Raw genomic sequence first — 21,942 nt, 5'->3', positions numbered from 1 at the left:
GCAGTCTTCTCCAGAAGAGCTCTTTGGCTAAAGTATTGGGCAGCTGACATGGTTTTTAAATCTAAACTCTTATCTTTGGCTTTCAAGGGCAAGGAACTGTTCTGACCTGGCTTGGATTCAATTAACTCTACAGCACTGGTTTCAAATCTATCCTCAAGCCTCCCCAACAGTCCAGGTTTTCTGGATTACCTTGGATGAGAGCAAGTTAAATAACCATGTTTACTAATCATCTGATTATTTCACCTTTGCTCCAGTTCCGATATCCTCAAAATGTGGCCTGTTAGGGAGGCCTGAGGACAGGACAGGTTTTACAACCAGTGCTCAGCAGTGACAGGGGGCAAGGGAGCTTTCTTGCCTCATGATAAAAAATGTAGGGTGATCTTCAATGCTCTGTAGGTATGGCCCTTGCCTCGCTCAGTGCCATTCATCCGCTTTCAGTTAGACAATATAACAACAGTGGCATACATAAATCATCCTGGAGGTACCCGCAGTTCCCTAGCGATGCGGTTTCTCGTAAGACGCTTCACTCAGGGGAATGGTCTCTCAACCAGGAGATCTTTGATCAGTTGATAGGTCGTTGGGGGTTTCTGGAGATAGATCTAATGGCATCCCATCTGAATCACAAGCTTCCAAGGTACGGGTCCATATCAAGGGATCCCCAGGCAGAATTGATAGATGCCTTAGCTGCTTTTTGGAAATATCATCTATGTCTGTTTCACCCAATTGTTATTCCCAGAGTGGTGGCTCGACTGAAAAAGTAGAATGTTTCAGCAATTCTTAAAGCTCCGTCGTGACCTTGCAGAACCTGGTATGCCAACCTAGTGCGTATGTCTAGTTCTCCACCGTGGCCCCTTTCGCAGCGCCCAGATCTTCTTGCTCAAGGCCCATTCTTCTATCAAAATCTTCAGACTCTCAGCTTTAACGGCTTGGAGATTAAACGGCTGATTCTGTGATTGAAGCTTGTAAGCCTTTTACTAGACACATTTATTTTAAAGTGGGGAAAGTGTATCTTTCTTGGTGCTCTGATCAAGGTTATTCCTGCCATTTAGTGAGGATTCCACAGATTTCTTCAGGAGGGCCTAGACAAGGGTTTGTCGGACAGTTCTATTAAGGGTCATCTTCCTGATAATCAGTCCTTTGTTCAGGCTATGGTTAAAATCAGACCGGTTCTCAAACCTATTTCTCCATGGAGTCTCAGTTTGATTCTTAGAGTTTTACAACATTCACCATTCGAACCTAGGCATTCTTTGGACATCAAGACTTTCTCTTGGAAAGTTCTATTTTTGTTGGCTATCTCTTCAGCTAGAAGAGTTTCATAATTATCAGCTCTTTCTTGTGATCCGCCTTATTTGATGTTTTATCAGAATAAGGATGTTTTGTGTACTGTGTCCAGTTTTCTACCAAATGTAATTTTGACCGAAAAAAATCTTGTTTCTTCATTATGTACTAATCAATGTCCCTCTAAGGAGAGGCTATTTCTTAATCTGGATGTGGTCAGGGCATTGAAGTGTTATTTACAGACTATTACAGACTTTTGTCAGTCCTCAAGTTTGTTAATATTTAGGGAAAAGTAAGGACCAGATGACTACTGCAGTGTCCTTTTTTGGTTAAGGACTTTTATTTACAAGGCTTACTTGGAGGTGGGTCAGCAACCGCCTGCAAAAATTACTGCTCATTCTACCTGCTCATTTCTACTTTCTGGGCCTTTCAAGAATGAGGATTCTGTAGACCAAGTATGCAAGGCTGCAACTTTGTTATCTTTGCATACTTTCACCAAATTTTATAATTTTGATGTTTTTGCCTCTGCGGAGGCAGCATTTGGCAGGAAGGTCATTCAGGCTGTGGTTCCTGGTAAATAGGCACCTGCCTTTCCTTTTTGTTCCACCCATAATTTTCGTGGACTCCACAGCTTGGGTATTGGTTTCCAAGAGTAAGGTCTTGTGTAGTCCACAAAATGTATACTTGGCCGATTTATTAATTTCTTTCTTGGCAGTGAGAGTCCACAAACCCGCCCATTTTTTTTTTCTCGTAGCGGCACCTCTTTACCCTATTATCTTTCTTATTTTTTTTTCCCAATTCTCAGTTATATGTACTACTGGGAGAGAAGGGGAAGTAGGAGGGATACTTGAAGTTCTGGTAGGGAGTCTTTGCTCCTCCTGGTGATGTAATTCCCAAGAGTAAGGTTTCATGGACTCTCACTACCAAGAAAGAAACAAATTTATCAGGTAAGAATACAGGGACAATGTATTGTACATTTTTATATCCTTTAGTTTGTTCCCAGTTATTGATTTTACCTACTGGTGTGTATTAAATTATTTACAAATAGCTCCTTTACCTTTTAACATTTGTGATAGCTGTTTTTATCTGCGGTATTCTTTCTCTATACTGATGTCAATACTCAAGTATTAGCTATTAAAAATATATGTAAACATAGCTTGCAGAAGAAATTACACTCCCAGTGGGAGGTAGAGGAGATAATTAAAATAAAGTAATACAATTTTAAAGGAACAGTATACACCAATTTCTCCAACATAGGTGTGTCCGGTCCACGGCGTCATCCTTACTTGTGGGATATTCTCTTCCCCAACAGGAAATGGCAAAGAGCCCAGCAAAGCTGGTCACATGATCCCTCCTAGGCTCCGCCTTCCCCAGTCATTCTCTTTGCCGTTGCACAGGCAACATCTCCACAGAGATGGCTCAGAGTTTTTTGGTGTTTAAATGTAGTTTTTATTCTTCAATCAAGAGTTTGTTATTTTAAAATAGTGCTGGTATGTACTATTTACTCTGAAACAGAAAAGAGATGAAGATTTCTGTTTGTAAGAGGAAAATGATTTTAGCAACCGTTACTAAAATCGATGGCTGTTTCCACACAGGACTGTTGAGAGGAATTAACTTCAGTTGGGGGAAACAGTGAGCAGACTTTGGCTGCTTGAGGTATGACACATTTCTAACAAGACTTGGTAATGCTGGAAGCTGTCATTTTCCCTATGGGATCCGGTAAGCCATTTTCTTAATTTTCAATATAAGAATACAAGGGCTTCACAAGGGCTTTAAAGACTGGTAGACATTTTTCTGGGCCAAAACGATTACTATATAAGCATGTTTAATGGTTTATAACTTAGGAGAGTTATTTTAATCTTGGCAAATTGTTAAAAAAACGGACAGGCACTGTATTGGACACCTTTTTCACTGGGGGCCTTTTCTAGTCATAGGCAGAGCCTCATTTTCGCGCCACTAATGCGCAGTTGTTTTTGAGAAGCAAGGCATGCAGATGCATGTGTGAGGAGCTCAGATCCACTGAAAAAGCTTATTGAAGGCGTCATTTGGTATCGTATTCCCCTCTGGGCTTGGTTGGGTCTCAGCAAAGCAGATACCAGGGACTGTATAGGGGTTAAATGTAAAAACGGCTCCGGTTCCGTTATTTTAAGAGTTAAAGCAAATTTGGTGTGCAATACTTTTAAGGCTTTATGACACTGTGGTGAAATTTTGGTGAATTTTGAACATTTCCTTCATACTTTTGCGTATATTCAGTAAAAAAGTGTGTTCAGTTTAAAATTTAAAGAGACAGTAACGGTTTTATTTTAAAACGTTTTTTGTGCTTTGTTACCAAGTTTATGCCTATTAACATGTCTGAACTACCAGATAGACGATGTTCTGTATGTTCGGAAGCCAAGGTTCCTATCCATTTAAATATATGTGATAAATGTGACAAACAAAGTAGGGACAATGATACCACTGATAATAATGTTGCCCAAAACGATTCCTTAAGTGAGGGGAGTAAGCATGGTACTGCATCATCCCCTTCTATGTCTACACCAGTCTTGCCCACTCAGGAGGCCCCTAGTACATCTAGTGCGCCAATCCTCCTTACTATGCAACAATTAACGGCTGTAATGGATAATTCTATTAAAAACATTTTTGCCAAAATGCCCACTTATCAGCGAAAGCGCGACTGCTCTGTTTTAGATACTGAAGAGCATGAGGACGCTGATGATAATGGTTCTGACATGCCCTTACACCAGTCTGAAGGGGCTAGGGAGGTTTTGTCTGAGGGAGAAATTTCAGATTCAGGAAAAATTTCTCAACCAGCTGAACCTGATGTTATTACATTTAAATTTAAATTGGAACATCTCCGCGCTCTGCTTAAGGAGGTGTTATCTACTCTGGATGATTGTGACAATTTGGTCATTCCAGAGAAATTATGTAAAATGGACAGGTTCCTAGAGGTCCCGGTGCCCCCCGAAGCTTTTCCTATACCCAAGCGGGTGGCGGACATTGTAAATAAAGAATGGGAAAGGCCCGGCATACCCTTTGTCCCTCCCCCTATATTTAAGAAATTATTTCCTATGGTCGACCCCAGGAAGGACTTATGGCAGACAGTCCCCAAGGTCGAGGGGGCGGTTTCTACTCTAAACAAACGCACCACTATCCCTATAGAAGATAGTTGTGCTTTTAAAGATCCTATGGACAAAAAATTAGAGGGTTTGCTTAAAAAGATGTTTGTTCAGCAAGGTTACCTTCTACAACCAATTTCATGCATTGTTCCTGTCACTACAGCAGCGTGTTTCTGGTTCGAGGAACTAGAAAAGTCGCTCAATCAAGCATCCTCTTATGAGGAGGTTATGGGCAGAGTTCAAGCACTTAAGTTGGCTAACTCTTTTACCTTAGACGCCACTTTGCAATTAGCTAGATTAGCGGCGAAAAATTCAGGGTTTGCTATTGTGGCGCGCAGAGCGCTTTGGCTAAAGTCTTGGTCAGCGGATGCGTCCTCCAAGAACAAATTGCTTAACATACCTTTCAAGGGGAAAACGCTGTTTGGCCCCGACTTGAAAGAGATTATTTCAGATATCACTGGGGGTAAGGGCCATGCCCTTCCTCATGATAGGTCTTTTAAGGCTAAAAATAAACCAAATTTTCGTCCCTTTCGCAGAAACGGACCAGCCTCATGTTCTACATCCTCTAAGCAAGAGGGTAATACTTCTCAAACCAAGCCAGCCTGGAGGCCAATGCAAGGCTGGAACAAAGGTAACAGGCCAAGAAACCTGCCACTGCTACCAAGACAGCATGAGATGTTGGCCCCCGATCCGGGACCGGATCTGGTGGGGGGCAGACTTTCTCTCTTCGCTCAGGCTTGGGCAAGAGATGTTCTGGATCCTTGGGCGCTAGAAATAGTCTCCCAAGGTTATCTTCTGGAATTCAAGGAGCTACCCCCAAGGGGAAGGTTCCACAGGTCTCAATTGTCTTCAGACCACATAAAAAGACAGGCATTCTTACATTGTGTAGAAGACCTGTTAAAAATGGGAGTGATTCATCCTGTTCCATTAGGAGAACAAGGGATGGGATTCTACTCCAATCTGTTCATAGTTCCCAAAAAAGAGGGAACATTCAGACCAATCTTAGATCTCAAGATCCTAAACAAATTTCTCAAGGTTCCATCGTTCAAAATGGAAACCATTCGGACTATTCTTCCTACCATCCAGGAAGGTCAATTCATGACCACGGTGGATTTAAAGGATGCGTATCTACATATTCCTATCCACAAGGAACATCATCGGTTCCTAAGGTTCGCCTTTCTGGACAAGCATTACCAGTTTGTGGCACTTCCATTCGGATTAGCCACTGCTCCAAGAATTTTCACAAAGGTACTAGGGTCCCTTCTAGCGGTGCTAAGACCGAGGGGCATTGCAGTAGTACCTTACTTGGACGACATACTGATTCAAGCGTCGTCTCTACCACAAGCAAAGGCTCATACGGACATTGTCCTGGCCTTTCTCAGATCTCACGGGTGGAGAGTGAACGTAGAAAAAAGTTCTCTATCTCCGTCAACAAGAGTTCCCTTCTTGGGAACAATAATAGACTCCTTAGAAATGAGGATTTTTCTGACAGAGGCCAGAAAATCAAAACTTCTAAGCTCTTGTCAAGTACTTCATTCTGTTCTTCTTCCTTCCATAGCGCAGTGCATGGAAGTAATAGGTTTGATGGTCGCGGCAATGGACATAGTTCCTTTTGCGCGAATTCATCTAAGACCATTACAACTGTGCATGCTCAGTCAGTGGAATGGGGATTATACAGACTTGTCTCCGACGATACAAGTAGATCAGAGGACCAGAGATTCACTCCGTTGGTGGCTGACCCTGGACAACTTGTCACAAGGGATGAGCTTCCGCAGACCAGAGTGGGTCATTGTCACGACCGACGCCAGTCTGGTGGGCTGGGGCGCGGTCTGGGAACCCCTGAAAGCTCAGGGTCTTTGGTCTCGGGAAGAATCTCTTCTCCCGATAAATATTCTGGAACTGAGAGCGATATTCAATGCTCTCAAGGCTTGGCCTCAGCTAGCAAAGGCCAAATTCATACGGTTTCAATCAGACAACATGACGACTGTTGCGTATATCAACCATCAGGGGGGAACAAGGAGTTCCCTGGCGATGGAAGAAGTGACCAAAATAATTCAATGGGCGGAGACTCACTCCTGCCACTTGTCTGCAATCCACATCCCAGGAGGGAAGCGGATTTTCTGAGTCGTCAGACATTTCATCCGGGGGAGTGGGAACTCCATCCGGAAATCTTTGCCCAAATAATTCAATTGTGGGGCATTCCAGACATGGATCTGATGGCGTCTCGTCAGAACTTCAAGGTTCCTTGCTACGGGTCCAGATCCAGGGATCCCAAGGCGACTCTAGTGGATGCACTAGTAGCACCTTGGAGCTTCAACCTAGCTTATGTGTTCCCACCGTTTCCTCTCATTCCCAGGCTGGTAGCCAGGATCAAACAGGAGAGGGTATCGGTGATCTTGATAGCTCCTGCGTGGCCACGCAGGACTTGGTATGCAGATCTGGTGAATATGTCATCGGCTCCACCATGGAAGCTACCTTTGAGACAGGACCTTCTTGTTCAAGGTCCGTTCGAACATCCGAATCTGGCCTCACTCCAACTGACTGCTTGGAGATTGAACGCTTGATTTTATCAAAGCGAGGGTTCTCAGATTCTGTCATTGATACTCTTGTTCAGGCTAGAAAGCCTGTAACTAGAAAAATCTACCATAAAATATGGAAAAAATATATCTGTTGGTGTGAATCTAAAGGATTCCCATGGAACAAGATAAAAATTCCTAAGATTCTATCCTTTCTTCAAGAAGGTTTGGAGAAAGGATTATCTGCAAGTTCTTTGAAGGGACAGATTTCTGCTTTATCTGTTTTACTTCACAAAAAGCTGGCGGCTGTGCCAGATGTTCAAGCTTTTGTTCAGGCTCTGGTTAGAATCAAGCCTGTTTACAAACCTTTGACTCCTCCTTGGAGTCTCAATTTAGTTCTTTCAGTTCTTCAGGGGGTTCCGTTTGAACCCCTACATTCCGTTGATATCAAGTTATTATCTTGGAAAGTTTTGTTTTTGGTTGCAATTTCTTCTGCTAGAAGAGTTTCAGAGTTATCTGCTCTGCAGTGTTCTCCTCCTTATCTGGTGTTCCATGCAGATAAGGTGGTTTTGCGTACTAAACCTGGTTTTCTTCCGAAAGTTGTTTCTAACAAAAATATTAACCAGGAGATAGTCGTGCCTTCTTTGTGTCCGAATCCAGTTTCAAAGAAGGAACGTTTGTTGCACAATTTGGATGTAGTTCGTGCTCTAAAATTCTATTTAGAGGCTACAAAGGATTTCAGACAAACATCTTCCTTGTTTGTTGTTTATTCTGGTAAAGGAGAGGTCAAAAAGCAACTTCTACCTCTCTCTCTTTTTGGCTTAAAAGCATCATCAGATTGGCTTATGAGACTGCCGGACGGCAGCCTCCTGAAAGAATCACAGCTCATTCCACTAGGGCCGTGGCTTCCACATGGGCCTTCAAGAATGAGGCTTCTGTTGATCAGATATGTAAGGCAGCGACTTGGTCTTCACTGCACACTTTTACCAAATTTTACAAATTTGATACTTTTGCTTCTTCTGAGGCTATTTTTGGGAGAAAGGTTTTGCAAGCCGTGGTGCCTTCCATCTAGGTGACCTGATTTGCTCCCTCCCATCATCCGTGTCCTAAAGCTTTGGTATTGGTTCCCACAAGTAAGGATGACGCCGTGGACCGGACACACCTATGTTGGAGAAAACAGAATTTATGTTTACCTGATAAATTACTTTCTCCAACGGTGTGTCCGGTCCACGGCCCGCCCTGGTTTTTTAATCAGGTCTGATGATTTATTTTCTCTAACTACAGTCACCACGGTATCATATGATTTCTCCTATGCAAATATTCCTCCTTTACGTCGGTCGAATGACTGGGGAAGGCGGAGCCTAGGAGGGATCATGTGACCAGCTTTGCTGGGCTCTTTGCCATTTCCTGTTGGGTAAGAGAATATCCCACAAGTAAGGATGACGCCGTGGACCGGACACACCGTTGGAGAAAGTAATTTATCAGGTAAACATAAATTCTGTTTTTCATTTAACTACATGTAATAGACAGTACTATAAAGAAGAATATGCACAGATACTGATATAAAAATCCAGCATAAAACTTTTTAAACTTACTTAGAAGCTCACAGTTTAGCACTGTTGATGAGGTTAGGCTGGGACACCCACTGAAAGGAGCTTAGAGCAGACTTCCCCTCTCCCTCCCCTGTATATGAAAAGACCCATTATACAACCAGAAGCAATATAAAGTCTGTATACATCTAAAACTTGGGGGCTTGGTTAGGAGTCTGAAAATCAGCACAATGCTATTTAAAAATAAGCAAAAACACCTCCATATGGGCTATATAAAGAAAAATCTAGTGTATAATTTCCTTTTATTTATTTTTTTTGTTCTTGGGCTTTGTTGTACAGAGGTAATATAAATAAGCATTTGTGTTTATTGAAAGTGATAAAATAAGGAGATTTGATTTCCCTGCAAGATCATCCAATTTTAATGGGTTGTGGTGTCAAAGAACAAAGCCAACTATTTCATATACAAAAATAAAAAATAGAGCAATTGCTCATACCTTTTATACTCTGCTGCTTGTTCGTCAAGTCATTGAAAACTCATTGAAGGGATATGAAACCCAATTTTTTTTCTTTTATGATTCAGATAGAGCATCTCATTTTAAGCAACTTTCTAGTTTACTCCTATTATCAATTTTTCTTTGTTCTCTTAGTATCCTTACTTGAAAAAGTAGGAATGTAAGTTTAGGAGCCGGCTCATTTTTGGTTCAGCATCTGGGAAGCGCTTGCTTGACTGGTGGCTACATTTAGACAACAATCCGCAAGCGCTACCCAGGTGCTGAACCAAAAATAGGCCGGCTCATATGCTTACATTCCTGCTTTTCAAATAAAGATACCAAGAGAACCAAGAACATTGATAATAGGAGTAAATTAGAAAGTTCCTTAAAATTGACTGCTTTTGCTGAATCATGAAAGAAAAATGTTGGGTTTAGTGTCCCTTTAAAGGGACAGTAAACACCAGAATTTTTGTTATTAAAAAGGTAGATAATCCCTTTATTACCCATTCCCCAATTTTGCATAACCAACACAGTTATAATAATATACTTTTTACCTCTGTGATTACCTTGTATCTATGGCTCTGCAAACTGCCCCCTTATTTCAGTTCTTTTGACATACTTGCATTTTTAGCCCATCTGTGCTTGCTCTTAGGAGCTTCACGTGCCTGAGCTCAATGTTATCTATATGAAACACATGAACTAACGCCCTCTAGTGGTGAAAAACTGTCAACATGCTTTCAGATTAGAGGTGGCCTTCAAGGTCTAAGAAATTAGCATATATACCTCCTAGATTTAGCTTTCAACTAAGAATACCAAGATAACAAAGCAAAATTGGTAATAAAAGTAAATTGAAAAGTTGTTTAAAATTACATGCCCTATTTAAATCATGAAAGGTTTTTTTTTTACTTGACTCTCCCTTTAAGGTTAAACAATTTCACAGTACACTATCTCTTTAAGTGACTTTAAAATATTTGAATTAAAATGTTAAATTATGGTAAATTGCAGGTATCGTAAGCCGAGTAGAGAGATGCTTGAAAACCGTGCCCAAGGTCAAATAAGACAGAAATCACCCTCGGAAATCAGTGTTCATATTGGAATTATGGAAAACCAGAAAAATTCTCCTGAACTGAGCCTCTTGGATCGCATAGTGAACTATAGCCGAGCATCACTCAATTCCTTCCTGTCGGATAAGCATTCACAGCACAGCATCCCGCTACATGAGCCAGACAAGCATTCATTGCTAGTGGGAGACCTGCAAGGCGAGGAAGATACCTTTCTGTGAAGGACCTAGCCAACAACGTTTAGTTGCATTATTTAAGAAGCTGTGTTGTGTTTGCAAATCATACTGAGATTCTTCAGTAAAGAGAAGACAAAACCAACAGCAACTGCATCAAAACAGTGAGCCCAGCACTAGTAGAAAAGGATGACATTACAACTTCAGAACAACAAACCTTTTATAGCAACAATTGCAACACAATGCAGTTCATCATACAACATATTGCTGTAAATGCTTCTCTGGAAAGAAGGACCACTTCTTCCTTTTTGACACTAAAGAGATGAACACGAAAGTGATAGCTTTGCAAGTAAATGTGCCTTATTTCCTTTACGTGATTATTAATTATTTAAAAGCACTGAAAGACGGCAGTAAAGTGAGCAAAACAAAGAACTGGTATACAGATAGCACTTCTGAAATATATTTTTCTTCTCAGTAATTTTCCCACATTTAAGTTAATTTTCTTTATACGTTCATAATTTAATGCACAGAGATTTTATTTTTAATACTGTGCTCTCACTTTTTTTCATTGTTCAATCTTGCAGATACATCAAAGATGCAAATCTGGGTTTTATTTTCATGCAAATTTCAGATCAGTTTTGGATTTTGTGGAATTTTATAATCCCTAACTCATGTACTGTTAGAGCGTAATGTAATAAATGTCTTCACTGCCATAAGTAACCATCTATAAAATATCTTGCTGATAATATAGAGCTAAGGATATCTCTAACGTGTAATTTCAGTGCTGTTGCCTTAAGAGATTTTAAATTCCTTGTTTAATTTATGCAAATTAAATCCCTAAATAGTATTATTAGAGATTTGTGATTTAAAAACATATTTTATTCAAGTCAGCTGCTGCAGACACTTAAAGGGATATTATACCCATATGCTAAATCACTTGAAAGTGATGCAGTATAATTGTAAAAAGCTGACAAAAAAAATATCACTTGCAGTGTTCGTCACAGAAAATGCTTGTAGCCGGGTGGGAGCAGTGTAATCATTTCTAATATTATATCATCAGCTATCCAAAGCCCAAAATAATTGCATAATTGAAGATAAATGTATTTAATGATCATTTTTGCAATACAAACATTTTTAATACTGGTTAATTTAAGCTTAATATTGGCTTAAAGTTTAGCCGGGTGGTCAGTAAAATCAGCCAGGTGGTGTACCCGCTAAAAAGGTTGTGGGGAGAACACAGACTTGAACATCTCTATGTAAAAAAAGGAAGATATTTTACCTCAAAATTTATTCATCTCACAATAGAAAGTGCGTTGTGAATAGTTATACTTTTGCTACTTTCCAGCTGCAAGTTGGGGGAAAAAAACAGCCAATCAGCATGAACAGTGCTGAGGTCATGCTTTGCTTTACTGTGATCTCAGGAGATTTTACTGAAATCTTGTGATTTCATTATAAACTTCCTTAAATTGAGTATTGAATAAACATGACTGTGCCTGCACATGCCAGAGGCACGCTCCCTTGCAAGTCCTGGGACTAGCATCCGGATTGGTTGCTTAAAGTTCCTTTACAGTGGGGGTGTAGCTACTGAGGAAAATTTGAGGTAAAATATCTTCTTTTTTTACATAAAGATGTTTAGCTGTTATTTTTTTATTCAGCTTTTTACAGCTATGCTGCATCACTTTCAAGTGCTTCAATATTATGATATCATGTTCCTTTAATCCTAATTTTGCTTGGGACTTCAGAGTTCTTTGATTCCTGCAAAAGAACCACCTATCCGTGTAGAATTCTTATGGTTGAGATTACTGTATTATATTAATATGGTGTTAATTTACCACCTCAGAGATTTTACTGCCCATCAGACTGATTTAATAAGATCAGGTCAATATCACGATAGCATTGCTGGTATGATGTTGGAGCTAGGTGCGAATGTTTTTTGGAAAAAAATATATTTTATTAATATTTGTACTAACATAGGAGATTCTACTGCATGGAAGTTTAAAAAGATCACCATATGCTACATTTTTTAATTGTTTTGTTTGTATTAACTTCAACTAGAATCCCTATTAAAGACACATATTAGTGCAATAATGTTCTGCTTTAGAGCACTTTATTATTGCACAAATGATTGCCTCTTACTATGTGTTTAACCGACCCTGAAAAGGGCTTAAATACATTAAGCCAAATCAGGAGCAGCAAATGTAAGTAGCCATCAGTCGCCAGCTTTGTCCCGCTTAGTACTCACACAACAGTAGTAGACACTTTATAATAGTGCACCAACAATACACAAATATGCATGGTGCAAACATACTTTATTAAAATAAAAGATAAATATACATATATTATTTTACTAAATAAGTTTGTAGTATTTACCTAATTTATTCGCTACCAGAATCTGGAATTTCATATTAAAACAAGTTTTGGCAGGTTTTTTTTATACATTCCATTAAGGATAACAGAAAAATATGGTATGTACCATTTTTGTTTTTAAATCTACAAAGATTTTATTTTCGATTTATTTGTGAGATGACTTTATTTTTCAGATCATATATGACACACCTGAAAACCTATACTGTTTCATAGAATGATGAGCAGGGGAATGAAATATTGTCTAAAATTGCATAAACTGGCTTAGCTGAGGATAATAATATAAAGTTATAGCGAGCTATAAAATCACAGGTCGTCTGATGTACAGCAACATATGAAAACAACCCCTGAGACTAGTACTGATTAAGTTCACACTAAATATAAAATACTCATATATTTGGGTAGAGTGAAAAATGTTGGGCATGTCATAGATCAGGTCTAAAAGAAATTGTACAAGAGCCAAATACATTTATATATTACGAATGTATATTTGTTTTGTTTTGTAAACATTAGAATATGTAAGATTGTTAGCTAAAGGCCAAATAACTTGTCTCTTGGATGTGTTTTGAAAAACTATTGTCTTCTGTTATATTTAAGTTTCTACGTATGTAAATTATGCACTGTCAGTTTTGAGATTCCTTAAATTGTATTTTCTGTATTTTATTTATAATGATTGCAAAATGTTTCTTTTCATGCTGACATAATAATGACATTTTCAGATTGTATTTTGTGTATTTTTTTCTTCAGATTAATCAGGTTACACATTTTCTACTAGGTGCAGCACCATTACAGATCAATATCTTTGACTACAAGTCCAACAATGTTCGGCTGCCAAATGTTGCTAGTGAACATGTCTTAAAGTATATTCATAAACCTTTAGATCTCCGCAGCAATTACTCTTTTTAAAAAAAAAAGTGACTAGACATTAGGGCTGGGCGATATGGGCAAAAAAAAAATCATTCTAAAGTTTATTTTTAACACTACAAAATCTTAATATACATGTTTCTCAATGTCCAATACACTTTTGGAGCATAAAAATAAAAAATAGTTAAAATAAAATTTGCTGCTTGTAATGTGATTAAATAGTAGCCACTAGCCAGTTATTAAGTCTTATGACACACAACATTGTCATGTTTTCTTGGACAGTCATAACTGTGGATAGTGGTATGATTAACATATGAAGTAGTGTAAGCCACATACACACACAAATATATATATATATATATATATATATATATATATATATATATATATATATATATATATATATATATATATATATATTTCATTAAAATTATGGGGGGAGATAAAAAAAACTGAAATTAAAATCCTCCATGTCTCAAAATTAAATCAATGTAAATATTTGCATAGGAAATTAGTACATCTAGGCAAGTATCCCCGATTGCTTTTCCCCAGAAATTCTTAATATGCAATGTTTCCAATGCACAAGAGAATTGTGGGTAAGATATGCAAATTAGATATCCAAATTCTCAGTTTTTTTTGCTTCAAAAATACTGTTTTGACACAGCGATCCTGTTTAAAAGGATCGCTGTGTCAAAACAGTATTTTTGAAGCAAAAAAACTGAGCATGACAGCTTCGGACAAACACACTTGGCCTTTTATTATATAGGATGAATACAGAGTCCAATAATTAAAAGGTTGTATTTCATCAAAGGGATAACATATCCATTATAACATATTTCAAGGAAAATATGAAAATGCCGCAACTCTTAACAAGTTATATTCAGATAAAAACAATTCCCATAAAGCTGCGCTTCTCAAAAGAGAATCAAATATTGTAATTATAATCTGTGTTGGCTTATAAAATAGCCTAGACTGTATATAACAAATAACAGTTAAAAATTCAATTGTACATAAGAGTAAACGATAGCTCTAAATTTGCATACAATGTACTTATTCAGTAACTTAAATGTTAAAAAAGAGAAACCGTGTCAAATAGGAAAAACATTGATTGTAGGGATAACAATATTTCCCAACTGTGGTGTGTCGAGTGGGTGCTGCTCCAGTGAGAGACTCAGGGCTGTGTTCTCCCCCCCTCTCTTTTGCGCTCTCTCTCCCCCCTATTTTGCGCTCTCTCCCCCCTCTTTTGCGCTCTCTTTCTCCCCCCTCTTTTGCGCTCTCTTTCTCCCCCCTCTTTTGCACTCTCTCTCTCCCCCCTCTTTTGTGCTCTCTCTATCCCCCCTCTTTTGCGCTCTCTCTATCCCCCCTCTTTTGCGCTCTCTCTCTCCCCCCCTTTTGTTCTCTCTCCCCCCCTCTTTTGCGCTCTCTCTCTCTCCCCCTCTCTTTTGTGCTCTCTCTCCCCCTCTCTTTTGTGCTCTCTCTCTCTCAACCCTCTCTTTTGCGCTCTCTCTCCCTCCTCTCTTTTGCACTCTCTCCCCTGTCTCTCTCCCCCCCTCTCTCTCTCCCCTCTCTCTCTCTCCCTCTCTCTCCCCTCTATCTCTCTCTCTCCCCTCTATCTCTCTCTCTCTCCCCTCTATCTCTCTCTCTCTCCCCTCTATCTCTCTCCCCTCTATCTCTCTCCCCTCTATCTCTCTCTCCCCTCTCTCTCTCCCTCTCCCCCCTCTCTCTCCCTCTCCCCCCCTCTCTCTCCCCCCCCCCCTCTCTCTCCCCCCCCCTCTCTCTCTCTCTCTCTCTCTCCCCCCTCTCTCTCTCCCCCCCCTCTCTCTATCCCCCCCTCTCTCTATCCCCCTCTCTCTCTTTCTCCCCTCTCTCTCCTCTCTCTCTCTCTCTCTCCTCCACCTCCCCTCTTTCTCCCTCCCCTCTCTCTCTCTCTCTCTCTCTCTCTCCCCTCTCTCCCTCCTCTCTCTCACTCCCCCTCCCCTCTCTCACTCCCCCTCTCTCACTCCCCCTCTCTCTCCCCTTTCTCTCTCCCTCCCCTCTCTCTCTCACTCCCCCTCCCCTCTCTCTCTCACTCCCCCCTCCCCTCTCTCTCTCACTCCCCCTCCCCTCTCTCTCTCCCCCCCTCTCTTTTGATCTCTCTGTCCCCTTTCTTTTGCTCTCCCTCCACCTCTCTTTTGCTGTCTCTCCCCCTCTCTTTTGCTCCCTCTCTTGTGCTCTCTTTATCTCCCCTCTTGATCTCTCTCTCCCCTCTTGATCTCTCTCACCTTTCTTATCTTTTCCCTACCCACTCTCTCCCCTCTTTTGAGCTCTCAGACTGCATAGCCTTTCACGGCCCGCCTGGGCCCGCCCCTTCATGCTTGGCCACGCCCCCTAATGGCCCTCGCACTCGGCCAAGCCCCCGGCCATGCTCGGTCACGCCCACTTCTGCTCGCACTGCAGAGCAGAGACTTAGGGACTCTCAAAGGCCAGGTGTGTTTGTCCTCGTGCTGTGCTGTCTACTGCGCATGACAGCTTCGGACAAACACACTTGGCCTTTTATTATATAGGATGAATACAGAGTCCAATAATTAAAAGGTTGTATTTCATCAAAGGGATAACATATCCATTATAACATATTTCAAGGAAAATATGAAAATGCCGCAACTCTTAACAAGTTATATTCAGATAAAAACAATTCCCATAAAGCTGCGCTTCTCAAAAGAGAATCAAATATTGTAATTATAATCTGTGTTGGCTTATAAAATAGCCTAGACTGTATATAACAAATAACAGTTAAAAATTCAATTGTACATAAGAGTAAACGATAGCTCTAAATTTGCATACAATGTACTTATTCAGTAACTTAAATGTTAAAAAAGAGAAACCGTGTCAAATAGGAAAAACATTGATTGTAGGGATAACAATATTTCCCAACTGTGGTGTGTCGAGTGGGTGCTGCTCCAGTGAGAGACTCAGGGCTGTGTTCCTGATCTTGGAAGTAGCTAAAAAACAAAAGAAGACACAGAGCGCAACCCTACTCTAAGTGTAACACCGTTTTATTAAGATAAGCACACAACACGTGTAGATTGCACGTACAATGTTATAAAAAGTTAAAAGCACAGTCACCAAATCCGAGTCCGTCCTGTCGGATACTGAGGGTGTGTTTCCCGTCACCTCGTCAGCTGCATCCTCAAGTGAGCTTCCGGAAAGCCGCGAGGGGACTTCGCCGTAACGAGGGATACTCTTTTATCAGCACCGTCTTTTCAGTGATCCGGAGTCGGTGCTTGTGCCGGATGACTGAAAAGACGGTGCTGATAAAAGAGTATCCCTCGTTACGGCGAAGTCCCCTCACGGCTTTCCGGAAGCTCACTTGAGGATGCAGCTGACGAGGTGACGGGAAACACACCCTCAGTATCCGACAGGACAGACTCTGATTTGGTGACTGTGCTTTTAACTTTTTATTACATTGTACGTGCAATCTACACGTGTTGTGTGCTTATCTTAATAAAACGGTGTTACACTTAGAGTGGGGTGCGCTCTGTGTCTTTTGTTTTATATTCAGATAACCAAAAGAATTTTGGCATAAAAGAACTTAGATAGATATATTACATTTATTGTTTATTATAACACATATGAATCAAACAGTTTAAAGGGGGTATTACATAAATGGTTCCAAATTTGATATAACATCTAACCAGGTATACACATCAGCATTAAAAATATCTAATATATCATATTGAATTCAAATCTATAATAGCAATTCCATCAAATCTCCAATGGGAAAAATGACAGCTTTTGAATAAAATATTACATATATTAAAGGAAATGTACCAACTCAAAGTCTGAATTTAGGCCAGATGGTACCAAACTATTAAGTTTGAATATACATTTCATTTCTAGCTTTGACAATTTATTATCGACATCACAACCTCTCCAATTCGGGATGATTTTTCGGATTCCCATAAACCTTAGGCTACTGGGATCCTGGTTATGATATTTTTTAAAATGTAATGATACCGGATGTTTGGTGCTGCCAATTTTTATATTATATGCATGTTCATAAATTGTTGTTTTGCCTATGTAAAACAAATTGCACTCACATATCAACAGATAAATAACGTTTTTGACTGAACACTCTACAAGAGAAATAAATTTATCAGGTAAGCATAAATTATGTTTTTTACTGTTACATGTTATAAGTTGATCAATTTCATAGCGTTTTTTCCCCATTTTGAGAATGGAATTCACTTAACCCCTTTGTGGTGTTTGCAACCTTAACAATCCATACAGTACTTAAAACCTTTGCTTTCACTCAACCAGTTAATAGATCTTTGGTCTCTAATGTAGCTCTTGGTAAAATGGTCCTTTAAATTAGGTGCTCTCTTGAAAATTAAATTCGGTCTGTCCCCTATTAGTGTCTAAACAGTACTATCCCTTTTAAAAAAATCCCCCAATGTTTCTCAATAATAGTTCTAAGATCTTTACTCGGATTGTTAAAATTAAAAGGCAGTTTTTTACTTTCTAAGGGGGCTGTTTTCTTTTTATATTGTAACATACTATTTCTATCCAAAAGTGCAGTTTCTTCTATAGCAGTCTCTAATGTTTGTTTCTTAAAGTTTTTTCAAGGAATCTTTCTTTTAAGATATTAGCTTGTTCTCTTAAAATACCTTCCTCTGTACAATTTCTTCTCATTCTATAGAATTGTCCTTTAGGGACATTCTCAATCCATCTTCTAATATGGCAACTTTCTAGTCTGATTATCATTTTTTATATCTACTTTTTGGAAGATTTTTTTGTTTTTAAACTGCCATTTTCTATATATATCTCCAAATCTAAGAAGTGTATCTTGTTGACTACATTCCCAGGAAAATTTGATGTTCCAGTCATTACTCTGGAGATGACTCAAGAATGCATCTAACTCAATCTTAGGACCCCTCCAAACAAGTATACTATCGTCGATGTAACGGCGGTAAGTCACCAAGCTTTGCCCCCATCTATGCCCATCAAAAACCCATAGATCTTCCCAGGCTGCCATAAAAAGATTGGCATAGCTGGGGGAAAGCGGGTGCCAATCGCCGTACCCTCTGTCTGTAAATAAGTCATTTTGGAACTAAAAAACTTTTGTATCCAAGATCAATTCAATACCAGCTAGAATTGTATATGTGAATATCCCAAATTATCTGATGTACATAACATAGATTTAACTGCTTCTATTCCTTTATCTTTATTAATAATTGTGTATAGTGATGTTATATCCCCCATCACTAACCAATAGTCCTCTTCCCATTTCAAATTATTAAGCATATTTATTACGCTAATCGTATCTTTTCAGAAGGCCCTTGTTTGGTTAACTACTAGTTGTAGACAGATATCTACATATTTTGATAGACCACAAGTTAAGGATTCCACACCCAAAACAATCGGCCTCACTGGGGGATTTTCTCTATCTTTATGCATTTTTGGCAAAATTTTTAGGGAATTTCGGATATAAGTAATTAAACTAATTTTGATTAAGAATACCATCTTGTTTACCATCTATTAGATATAATTCCAATCTTTTTTTGTATTTAGCCATAAGATAATTACATTTTTTATAGGTAGATCCATCATTAAGGAGGAGTCTTTCACATTCTGCCAAATATTTTTTTGTTGTCCAGAACTACGACCCCTCCTTTAGTGCTCGTTGTTCTTGATGTTTTAAATTGTGATTATAATTATTTTTTAAGGATCTAAGGTCCCTTTCAACTAATTCCAAAAAAAAAATACCACGGGGCCTGATTCACACTGCACTGGATTGAATTTCGATTTTTATTTTATGTCAGTATGTTTATGTCTATCTTCATTATTTTCCACTATACTAGTTATATTACTACAGATCGATGGATTATTAAGAAAGTTCTTTTTAATTTACAGATTTCTAATAATTTTTTGTACTCTATTATACGAGTCAAATTTATTTAATATCTGACTTGGGGCAAATTTGAGACTTTTATTAAGAACTTTTGTTTGATTCTGGGTAATCTGCTTTTTAGATAGATTAAAGATTCCTTTCTTTTCTAATTCACTATTGGTCAGTATACAAGTGTCACTAAGTGACTTGGTTACTAAAATCGTCTCATGTTTCCCCCCTTAGTTCTAGCTCTTCTTGTGTATCCCTCCTTCTTTTTGAAAAGAAGTCCTGATCTGGCGTATATTTCCTTTTTCTGAACTCTAAAAAAGAAGAGGATGATTCTTCTTTATCTTCATTAATATTCTCTAATGCTTCATATCTATTCCTATTCCTAAAAGTATAATAATTATGGTTGCATTCAGAATGATAATTATGTTTAGAGTAGTGGTTTCTGTGTGAATTAGATCCTTGATGTGGACCCCTTCTATTTACTGTTTGCCATTCACTCTGTTCGTCCCTATTCCCTGTATTATAATTCCTGATATAGTATAAGTCTTGATCTCTCTGGTAATGATTATGGTGCTGATGGTTACTCTCAGTCCTTCTTGGGCTATGTGTTTTATTCATTTGTTGATTATATGAATTTTGTTTCTTTTTTATTAAACCCCCTGTTCTTTTTAGTTATCTCCTGTTGTCTATATGTTCGTTCTTTCTTGTCTTTGTAATCAGCAAAATCCCTATTGTATGTCTTAATTTTGATGGCTTTTTTGTCTATTTTTAAAACTCTCTAGTGATTCATTAATACTAATAGTGATCTCATTTATATTCTTTTTCATGTATGTGTGATGCGAGGCGCAGTTCATACATATTTATAACTACATCTATCTCTGTTAGAATCTTTTTCTTTTCAGCGACTATTAAAGACATACGTTTTCTAGTGCCGTCTTCTAGAATGTTATTCCAACATCTCATAAACTCAATATTTTCTTGTCCAAAAGTGGGATTTTTTAGAATCCTTAAACCTCTAGGTGTTATATTATCCCTTATATATCTTTCCAGTGTTATAATTTCTAATTTATACTTAATTTCTTTACTTAATACTTTTTTCAAATCTCTAAGTGTATCCTTATAATCTCATGATGTATTATCTGGAATTCAGTATTTCCAAAAAAGTCATCATTAAAGGGACATTATACACTCATTTTTTCTTTGCATAAATGTTTTGTAGATGATCTATTTATAAAGCCCATAAAGTTTTTTTTTTTAAATAAATGTATAGATTTGCTTATTTTTAAATAACATTGCTCAGATTTTCAGACTCCTAACCAAGCCCCAAAGTTTTATGTGAATACCGTCAGCTACCTTCTCCAGCTTGCTCCTGTTTGTGTAAAGGGTCTTTTCATATGCAAAAGAAGGGGGAGGGGGGAAGTGTCTTATTTGCCACTTGCAGTGGGATTTCCAGCTACCTTTTCAACAGAGCAAAACTGACAGTTTCTAAGTACGTTTTTAAACCATTTTATACTGGATTTTTATATCAGTATATGTGCATCTTATTCTTTATAGTAGTGTCTATTACATGCAGTTATATGAAAATGAGTGTATACTGTCCCTTTAACAGAGTCGTTTAATCTCCTCTTATAAAAAAGTGATATACTGCAAAAGCTTAAAGGGACATTAAACACTAAATAAATGCTAGATAGAATGAGACATTCGAAGAAAAGATTAGTCCATGACTAACATGTAGATGTATTTTTTAAAGTTTCATTAGTTGTTTAAAAAGTGACAAAATAAGTGTAAGGTTTTAGTGTCTATAAAACACTGGGAGCTGCCATGTTGTAACTTGTGTTACCTTCTCTGCTGTGGCCAATTAGGGTCAGTTATACATAGGCCATTAGAGTCTGCAGCCAATGGTTGTGCAGGATTTAACAGTGTTCTGCAATTCCATTTCTAACAGGAACTGAAAAGCTCACAATTTCAGAATGGAATTACAGGCAAAGAGGACACAATAAATAATGAAAGTATATTGCAGAGTTGTTTTATTATATACAATTTATCATTTTATATTACCATCTCAAAGTGTTTAATGTCCCTTTAAAACAGTGCTAAAGAATAAACAAATAGCAAATAAAAGCACAAAAAGGGATCACATACAAAAAGTGAACAAAATAAATGTGATACAAATCCAAATAAAGGATATGAACGTGAATGTGTCTTTCTATTCACAATGTGCTCCAAGTGGTGTGTCACATGAATCAGAAAGTCCACTATTTAATCCTGGGTTCCCAGTGGATCTTGAAGAAAAAATCTGATATAGTGTAATATCTCAATGGATAAGATGTATATAATTTAAAAGAATCAAACTTAGACAGCTGCCTGAAGAACTTTTTCTACCAAAGACTGCTTCAGAAGATGCAAATACATAAAAATTGTAAAATTTAGTAAATGTATGCAAAGAAGACCAAGTTGCTGCTTTCCAAATCTGATCAACCGAAGCTTCATTCTTAAAAGCCCAAGAAGTGGCGACTGATCTAGTAGCATGAGCTGTAATTCTCTGAGGCAGAGACTGTCCCGCCTCCAAATAAGCCTTGTGAATCAAAAGCTTTAACCAAGATGCTAAAGAAATGGCAGAGGATTTCTGATTTTTCCTATGACCAGAAAAAACA

General features: G+C 38.5%; 1 protein-coding gene across 2 annotated transcripts in view; it reads left to right on the top strand.

Annotated features, from left to right (window-relative positions):
* Window positions 1-13,274, top strand: part of ATP7A (ATPase copper transporting alpha) — a 222,137-nt gene extending 208,863 nt beyond the window's left edge. For both annotated transcript variants that reach the window (XM_053699331.1, XM_053699330.1), the window contains exon 21: window positions 9,957-13,274. In XM_053699331.1, coding sequence (XP_053555306.1) covers window positions 9,957-10,233 — 277 coding nt within the window. In that variant the 3' untranslated portion in view covers window positions 10,234-13,274. The remainder of the gene's footprint in view (window positions 1-9,956) is intronic.
* The last annotated feature ends 8,668 nt before the right edge of the window (window positions 13,275-21,942 follow it).

Source organism: Bombina bombina, chromosome 1, assembly GCF_027579735.1.
Source record: "Bombina bombina isolate aBomBom1 chromosome 1, aBomBom1.pri, whole genome shotgun sequence".
Lineage (NCBI taxonomy): Eukaryota > Metazoa > Chordata > Amphibia > Anura > Bombinatoridae > Bombina > Bombina bombina.
This window is presented reverse-complemented; position numbering and strand designations above follow the sequence as displayed.